Source organism: Neltuma alba, unplaced genomic scaffold (assembly GCF_004799145.2).
Source record: "Neltuma alba isolate B1F8T4 unplaced genomic scaffold, ASM479914v2 tig00013336_pilon, whole genome shotgun sequence".
In the NCBI taxonomy this organism is placed as follows: domain Eukaryota; kingdom Viridiplantae; phylum Streptophyta; class Magnoliopsida; order Fabales; family Fabaceae; genus Neltuma; species Neltuma alba.
In genome coordinates, this window is record NW_021637609.1 from 86,287 (window position 1) to 95,138 (window position 8,852).

The 8,852-nt window shown below is 38.4% G+C and overlaps 1 protein-coding gene across 2 annotated transcripts; it reads right to left on the reverse strand.

Moving 5' to 3' along the window:
• Positions 1 to 177: 177 nt before the first annotated feature.
• LOC114736441 (ribosome biogenesis protein BMS1 homolog) lies at positions 178 to 8,586 on the reverse strand. 2 transcript variants are annotated; one of them, XM_028924264.1, is made up of 18 exons: positions 8,379 to 8,586; positions 8,118 to 8,264; positions 7,921 to 8,011; positions 7,666 to 7,784; positions 7,306 to 7,496; positions 6,960 to 7,170; positions 6,102 to 6,342; positions 5,454 to 5,824; positions 5,134 to 5,227; positions 4,693 to 4,886; positions 3,982 to 4,334; positions 3,519 to 3,609; positions 3,226 to 3,444; positions 2,173 to 2,412; positions 1,752 to 1,961; positions 1,347 to 1,616; positions 962 to 1,165; positions 178 to 769 (listed from the first exon to the last, which is right to left on the reverse strand). In XM_028924264.1, exons 1-18 carry the CDS (start codon positions 8,505 to 8,507, stop codon positions 611 to 613), a joined length of 3,534 nt encoding a protein of 1,177 aa, XP_028780097.1. In that variant the 5' UTR covers positions 8,508 to 8,586; the 3' UTR covers positions 178 to 610. The 2 variants fall into 2 exon arrangements, with proteins under 2 accessions (XP_028780097.1, XP_028780096.1); XM_028924263.1 differs by having other exon boundaries at positions 4,693 to 4,889; positions 8,379 to 8,585.
• Between the last annotated feature and the right edge of the window lie 266 nt (positions 8,587 to 8,852).

Consider the following 8,852-nt stretch of genomic DNA (forward strand, 5'->3'; position numbering starts at 1 on the left):
TTCTTACCAATTTAAAATATAAGGGAAAAAATAACAAGTATTTATTCATAATTTTTCATATATTTATGAGTATGAATAAATTTTATGTAATGTCGATTATTATTACTCGTGATCCTGGTTAGCCGGGGGGAGTATTCATGAAATCCTTCCAATGAAGCAAATAAATCGAGAGCAATCTGCAGTAAAAATGTCTAATAATTTAATAACTCAAAAGCAAAATAAGAAATAAATAAATGATTCGAATATTTGGTTATCATGTTATACTTGGGACCATGCCGAGGCCCAACGACATTTCTAGCTTACAAGTCGAACGGCCGGCTGCAAGCCGCTCAAAACATAAAAATATATTTAGGATGCGCCAAGCAGTTGTCACCAAAATGTACGCCACGCAAGGGATTCAAAGCCCATTTAACCCTCACACGCCGCACCTTATTCACAGGCTTTTTCCCTCGACCCATGGCTGCTAGTAATTCGGGTATCCGCGCCTTCTGAATGCCCCAAAGGGGACTGTAATTTCCGCAAAACTTCACTTTTCTGGAGGGCGCCCCCTCATCAAACATCTTTTTGCCTGCACAGGACAAATCAGTTCTGCAACATAGTTAAGTCAAACTTAGACCTCTGCTCTCCGGATTTTCTTCAGTTTTTCTTGCTCACGATATCTCTCCCGCCTTTCCTCTCTTTGGCGTTTTCTTAGCAATTGCTCATCTTTTGCTCTCTCAGCTTCATGTTCTTTCCTCTTCTCCTCCTCCTTAAGTTTTCGCTTTTTCAACTGCACAAGGTCCACATAAGACGTAGAATGAAGCCGTGAGAAATGTCGGCTTAAATACAAATAGTTGAACCGCTACAATATAGAGGAATGATTGAGGCAAATAGAGAGCTGACAACTCTAGATCGTCTTGGACAGGGACAGAGATGCAAGTAACGACAGTCAAGAGAATGGCAAAATAGTCCGCACACTAACCTTCTCATTTCTAATTAATTGGAGCTGTTGCACGAGAGCATGAACTTTACGCTCGTGCGTATCCCTAACAACAGCCCTTCTCTCAGCAAGTGACCGCTGCTTTCGACTAGGCATATCTTTAGGCTTTGACGCAAAAGGAAGTGATTCCTGTAGAGACTTGGGAATCACCAATGGATTGAACTTCCGCGGCTTTCTTTCAATTTTCTGGCAAAGAAAATAGACAAAAACAAAAAAAGCATAGAACCAATCGTAAGTAAAAAGTTTGGTAAAACAAAAAAAACAAAAAGAAAAAAAGAAATCGTAAGTAAAAATAAGACCCAAAACAGGGAAGAAAGCAGCAAAGTCGGTGGGCCAGCCATATTTTCTGCATAGAACCAGTTCATACCTTGTAAAGTGAATCTTTATTTATATGTAAAGGAAGGTTGTAATCCTTTCTCAATTCAGCAACTGTTTTCATTCCTTGCCAGGTCTGCTGACGAGGCTGCAATGCTGTTGTTAAGGGATTAAAAAACTGAGGAACTTCAACTTGAGTCCATGCCCGCAAGAAAACAATGTCACTCATCAAAATCTTGTCTTCAAATGTGCACCGAGCAATTCCTTCTTTAGGATGGCCTCCATTCATCTTTGACTGCTTAAGAATATCTTCTTTTGCAGCCTGCCAGATTAAAATCTCAGCATAAACAGATGGCAAATAACTTATACAATCCTTGCATCTTCTCTATATTCTCATCCTCACATCCTTAAAAACATTAGACAAGAGATAGAGCTGTAAGAGTTACAGAGGACGAACCTTCTTAACCTGACCCCTGATCCCACTGACTGTTCGAATAGCCGCACCTTCAAACCGAGCTACTTCAAGATCCGAAGTGAACATATCCTTGATGAGTGCTGTCTTCTTGAATATCTTACAAGGGTAGCCAACCAACTTTATTTTCTTCATTATCCTTGCTGAATGATTAAATTCGAGTACAACAGCAGTTGCCGTAATCCTAAATGATTCCTGATAAATCAAACAAAGTCTCACTGAGCAAAAATGATTACATTAATCAACCCAAAATAAAAGGGAAAGTGAAGGACTAACATCTCTATGGTAAAAAAGCAAATAGAAATGAAGAAATTCAGGTATATTCTGTTAATATAATTGGATAGAAGTGAATCCCGATGAAAGTCAAGTGCAAAATCCAGAGACTCAATAAGGTGTCAAATTTGACCTGATTGTTTGATAAATTCTGAACAGCAACTATCCCAGTGTTGGGAGGGGCAAGAGGGCCCCAAAACATAGCCAGGCAATGCATATGTTCTGGAGTGTATTTAAGCATACGATGCCTCCCATTACGATCCTCAATGGCATAAACCGGGGTTGTCTGGTAACGCCTCCATCCAACAGAAACAATTATAGGATCTCTAGTCTTAAGAACTTTCTTGTGCCATCTATGTCGCTTGAACCTAGCCTGTACAGAAGAGGAAGAACTAATTAATTTTTTGATGAGAGAAGGAAAGGACGAATCACAGCAAGAGTTTAAAGAAATGGGAAAGATATGGAAGTTTAAAACAAACATTATTAAGTAGCAACCTGTTTTTACAGCCAAATTTTAATCTTCCCACTCATACAAGTAGCCCAGCATGTTTCCTTCTTTCGTGGATATAAATGCGGCATGTCATCATTCACAAAATACAAGTTGTTCCATGTTTGCATCATCAAAATAAAGTCCAGTCTCAAGCATCCTTAATATGTTAAAAAAAACCTTTGTGAAGTTCCCTCAGGCATTCACTACTAAGATTTTCAGGGGGCATATTTTGAAGCTTACCTAGCACTATATTAGTAAATCCTTCAGGAAAAGAATTCTCCACGTGTTATCAAAGAACCTAATAGAAAACACCTAAAAACTAAGTTTCCTCCCGTGTTATAAGAACCAAACCAAAATTAATCACAAGTCACTGTGGTTGTCTTATAAATTCCTGCAAAAACTTCTATATCTGGGATTGAGATAACTGCGTTTAAATAACCTGGCCTATCTCTAACCCCAACCAGTTCATTTAATTCTATATATTTTTTCATGTGATCTCTGTCCTAATTATTAGACATATTTGACTCGGCCAATAATTTTTTAGACAAAGAAGTTCAACACTTGTTTCCAATGAAATTTAATAATATTTCACTTTCCAGTTGTTTAATGCGTAAACTACTTGACAAGTCCCAGCAAACCACTTATGTCAGGGTGGTAACATAAGTATGGAACAACAAAAAAACAAATGCCAATGACCTGCATGTATCCAACATTTTCCTCCGCAAGACCAATCCCTCCTACTAATATTGGGTGGCAAGGATCAAAGTATTCAACCATCTCATAAGGGACATCATGAACCTCCAATCTTAGGTAACTTCCTGTTTGAAAGCCTTCTATCTCTAATCGGGTAGCCTCGTCAAGATCATTGAGTTCAGCTATATTCATCTGCTTCCGAAGCTCAATTTCCTCCTTCAACTGGAAAACCAAGAATGAGTGCTGTTCTTTAAGTGGATCAGTAGATGAGATTAAATCAAAGCAAAGGAATTTACCTTGTCAAAATAGCTACTTTCATTAGCTTGGCCACGATGGAACTTGGCCTCATTTTTATTACTTGCTTCTTCCTCAGATGATCCATCATACGTAGATCAAAATTAAGGTCACAAATAAAATCCATAATGCATTAGTTTTTGCAACACCGAAAAAAATAGTAGAGAGAAAGCGTAGCAGGGGCCAAAACACTAAAACCACAGATTTTCTTTAACTGAGTACCAAGCAACAAAGTAATAATGATTCAACAGCCACTATTAATTGTTCTCCGGGGGGTGCATCCTTCTATCTGCTCTTAGTGAACTTTTATTATTGTGCCCATAACAACAGATAAATTCAAGTTCAACTCATTGTAGACCGGACTATATTACAGAATAGGGGTCTTTATTTCTCTACTACTTTTTAGGGGGAGCTAAGATGATAACTCTTCCTATTAAAACATAAACAGAAGGGGGAAAAGGATATTGAGCATCAAATTTTGCACGGAGAGCAAGTTTCTTGAGCCTCCGCTCTTCAGCTTCCAAGTCCTCTCCCTTTTGTACCATCTCAGGAACTTCGCTATCTGTCTGATGACTCTCATACTTCTCTCCAGCTTCTAAATCTTCAAAGTCACCATAGGCAGCATCAAATTCATCTCCAGTTGTAGCCTCAGATACTTGGTTTCTAAGTGCAGCTTTTGACCAGTCACCAGTAACAAAACGATCACGAATTTGCCCAAAATCTTTGTCTTCCCAGCGTTTAACTTCCACAAACTTTGCAGTCTTGGAACAGTCCTCAGTGTTGACATCTTCACCATCTGATCCCTCTCTCATTTTTTGCTATAGATTTTAAAAAGAGGATAAAAGCAAGCACAGAAAGTTTCAGTTTATATTAATAATTTGAAGGAAAAATAGAAGGGAGGAAGGGAGGAAGAAGGCAGATACTCTCAAGGGCAAAAATGGCCAATTCAGCTCAAGAAAAAAAAATAGCATCTTTTGAGACTCCTGATATGTGCAGTGAAAAATTGCTTAATTCTCACTGGAAAGGGAAATGTTGTGATTCTGTGAAGCAATAATTATTAGTTGTGCAAAGATTAATTTTATGCAATCAAAATGCTATAACAAATAGGCATTATTTCTCTTTCTGAAAGAAATGAACACTAGCAGAACAAGTAGTGGGTGTTAGCAGATGACCAACCTTTCTGAATTCCTCTTTAGGCTTAAAAAATTCGCCTTCACTTTCTTCATCCTCACTACTGTCATCCTCTTTCTTCACATTGGTTGAATTCACAGTAGACTTCCCATACACAAGTTGCATCAAGCTAGGAGTTTGCCGTAAGACGGTTCTTTCAGCCAACAACTCTTTCCACTTTGAAACATCTCCCACGTTGTCTTCTAAGAAGGATATTGAAAGAAAAAATCAGGAACAAGGTAAAGTCACATCTGAAGACTCATCGAATTTAATGACTAACGAGACATTGGAATGAAAACTGTTTTGTCATGTAAGATCCTCCTAATATCCTTCCAAAATGAACTTTTGTCTACCAAATCTACTTTCTGTAGCAGAACAAACCCTCACTTATACAACCAAAAAGACCATATGGATACGAATCTTTAAAAATGAGCTGAAGAACTGTACCATCTGCATCATCATCATCTTGGTTCTCTTCTGAAAATTCCGAGTCAGATGATGCTGCATCATCACTGACAGCCCCGTCCTCTTCATCTAAATCCTATAAAAGATGTCATTTTGTGCTGGTGAGCATTCTCATTGCAATATCCAAACTGAGATATGTAGCATATGAAAACAAATGATTTGCATAAAATGAATCAGTGGATTTAAGTAAAGATCACAGTTGCCAGCCAGCGTGTTAAGCGGCCACCATTAAGAAAGAATATAGAGGTCCACGGAGGGGTGGTAGGGGTTCTGTTCAACACAAATAACAACTTTCAGCCTACCTTCAAATCATTTTGATTAACATCATCCCCAAATACTGCTCTTCTCCTAAGTCTTCCACCATGAAACTCAACACATTCTTTTAAGTGATCTGCAGTGGCAGCATTACCATCTCTCGTGTCACTATCTTCTTCAGAGCCACTAGTTTCACTGTCTGATATGGCACTGGGTGGAACGGCTTCATCTTGATCAGATTCTGAGCCACCCATATCCATTTCATTATTTTCTACATTTCTACCCCGTGCATCATGTAGTGCTTCTGATGACTTTTGGCTAAAAAGATTGATAGTGCTGTTCTCTAGTTTTTCATTTATTGAGTATTTGGTATTCTGAAGGGACCTCACCAAAACCTCCCCTACGTCTCTGTCCTTTCCTGTTAAAATAGTGGAAAGTATAATATTTTACTACAAAGAAACTGGAATCAGGAAAAAATGGGACAAGAATGTGTAATGTAATAATATATTATCTGATCAGTACACGTAGCTGGTAGAGATCATATTCAATGAAGATACCAGGTTAACAAATAATAGTCCCAGGCCAGGAGAACAGAATGTACAGGAAACTAAAAATTATAAGAACCATCAAATGACTATTATATTCCCATCAACAAGAAAGAATGCATGATGAGACGGAAAACAAAATGTAAAAACCTTTGCCTGCCATGGATGAGTTTTCATCATCGGCTTTCGAAAACTGGACAAAGTGATCATTAATATTTATGTACACAGCATCTTTGTCATATAGAAGATCCCCAAGACCAGACATGGGAGCATAGAATAACTTTTCCCTATCTCGCAGTCCCTTCTTCTTTGCAGCAGATGGTAGAGGACAAGGATCAGGTAACAGGGTGATCGCAGCTAAACTATGATCACCCACTCCTGCTATGTGCACCTGATTTCCAAAATATATGTTGAGTGCCAACAATGGGGAACATAAACAGAAGCAATGCAAATGCCGCTGGATCATCAAGTTGCCATATCAAACTAAGCAAGACAGTAGAAGTTCATTACATGCTTTGACCTATCATTGAGCCAAACACCATAGCCAGTTCCCTTAGTCTAACATGCTTTGCATTTTTAAGAGACCAGTGAAGTTTGAGAGAGAGCAGATACTGAAAAGCATAAATTTTTTAAGTGAATCATGTGGTGACAGCCCCATATACAAGCAGATGCCGCAACTTGGTATTTTTGACATTAAAGTTAATCATTTCAAGCAAAAAAGGTATGGCGCGTTATTTAGAGATCAACTCGGGCAGATTTCCTCCTAATTAGCATATGCAAGTCTGGGTCAACAGGGCAAATGAAGGGATACATTCATAGGGAAACAATAAGTATGCAATGCAGAATCAGCGATGTGAGCAAACTAACGCACAATCAATGGTTAAAAATGCATAAAAGGAGGAGTAGGAGGAGGAAAACAATGGTTCATGCATTGCTTTAAAAGGGAAACATCAAACATGATGCTATTGGTTTTAAAACAGCAGATAAGTTAGCAGAACAAAAGCGTACCTTATTTCCCCTTTTCAAATTGCACCCTCTCAAATAACCATAAAGTGTGACTTTTCTGTCGCATTTCTTATTTTCTAGAACTCTTTCAGGAGGAGTGATATCTTCAAACCGATCCACCAAAACATAAGGGTGGGAAGTTCGCCAAGACAGAGGATGAAACTTCATAACAGAAATAAAGCGAGCAAGATTGTGCACTTCACGTTTTGAATACCTGCTCAATTTTTTTTTTAAAAAAAAAAGACATTTTATAAATTAAACTCATACCTAACATTTGCAATCATTATTAATGACTGTGAAAAAAACAGAGACTCTGATCAACAAAGGAGAATATTGTTAAGATGCTTACTTTCCATGAATAAGACCAGATAAATAAAACAATTTAGCTCCATCGTATATTTCAGTCCAGAAACGGTGTTTAAGACGTTGCTTTGTTTTCTTCAACTTTTTAGCATCCTTGAATTTATCAAGATGAGTCAGAACACCCATGACTTTGGGGAACCCATGAACTTGTAATATGTTAAGGAATTCAAAGGTTTCCTGCAGTTGTAAGGGGACAAAGCGTGAGGACAATTACAAACACAATGTGCATGACACACCAAGTTTAGCTCAATTGCATTCCCATACTGTAGTGACATATAATGACTAACGAGATTGACCCAATATGTTTCAGTATACAACTCTATTAATTAATCCTCCAGGAACTCACCACTTCAAAACCATAGCTCCCATCTATGAGAAGCAATGCTAGATCTGCAAATTTTGCGGCATCTATCATGCCATTGATATCATTCGGGCATTCCACAAACTGCAGTCGCCTCTGCTTTCCTGATCAAACAATCATTTATCAGTACCAATCGATTTTCCACCAAATTACAGAAATAGTCTAAAATAAAAGTACCGTATGCCAGTAATATGGCTAAGTAAATAAGCAAGGACTACGGCCAAGTAAATATGCACAAACCTGATACAATGGTTATCGGACCTCGAACATCAGGCAAATTTTGCTTCGTATAATGTTTTGCCAAGGACTTTATTAAGAGCGACTTCCCCACCTAAAGGCGAAGCAGTTTGAGGCAACAAGAAACAAACTAAAAGGAAAACGGTGGCAAATTAAACTATGATCAAAGACAGGGAAAGTAAGACATGGACAGCGCAGACCTTGGGAGGGCCCTGCACCACGACAACATAAGGTGCTGGCTCACCATAAGCCCGGTCAATAATTGGAACATGAAGACGACGCTGCTCTTTTTCGACGGCACGGGATTGTAATCTTTTGGCTTTCGCCGAAGACGCAAAAGCAAACGCCTAAAATACATTATGCTCCGCCATTAAATATAATTAAGACTACAGTCTCTTCTTGTACGAACGAACAGAAGAACCCCAAAACCGGGGAAAAAAAAAAAGAAGCACGGAGAGTACCTTAGGATTTTGTTTGTGATGATCATCGGCAACTTCACGCTTCTTCTTCTTATCTGACTTAGCCTTCTTTGCACCAGACTGACGAGACCTGTGAGGCTTATGTGATTGGTCAGCATCGTTCACAGCCATGATTCAGCTCAATCAGTCCCCGATTTTTTCAGCTCTTGAAACAGTTAGTTTGCTAGGGTTTATGAGCAGCTTAACGGCCAGGGCAGTAATGCCTGTAATTGTGGATGGCGGCTATTCTCGCAAACACTTCCATTTTTAACGAACACTTTTTTCCCCCCAGCCATTTTAACCGACGGTCACTAAACTTTAGACATTAATTATTAAATTATATTTAAATTAATTATATATATGTTGGCCAAAAAAAATAATTATATATACAATTCATAGACATAGCCGGGGGGAGAAAAAAAAAAAGAGAGATGCAGGGTATTTGATTTGATTCTTCAAATTGCTTCCTCTGAAATT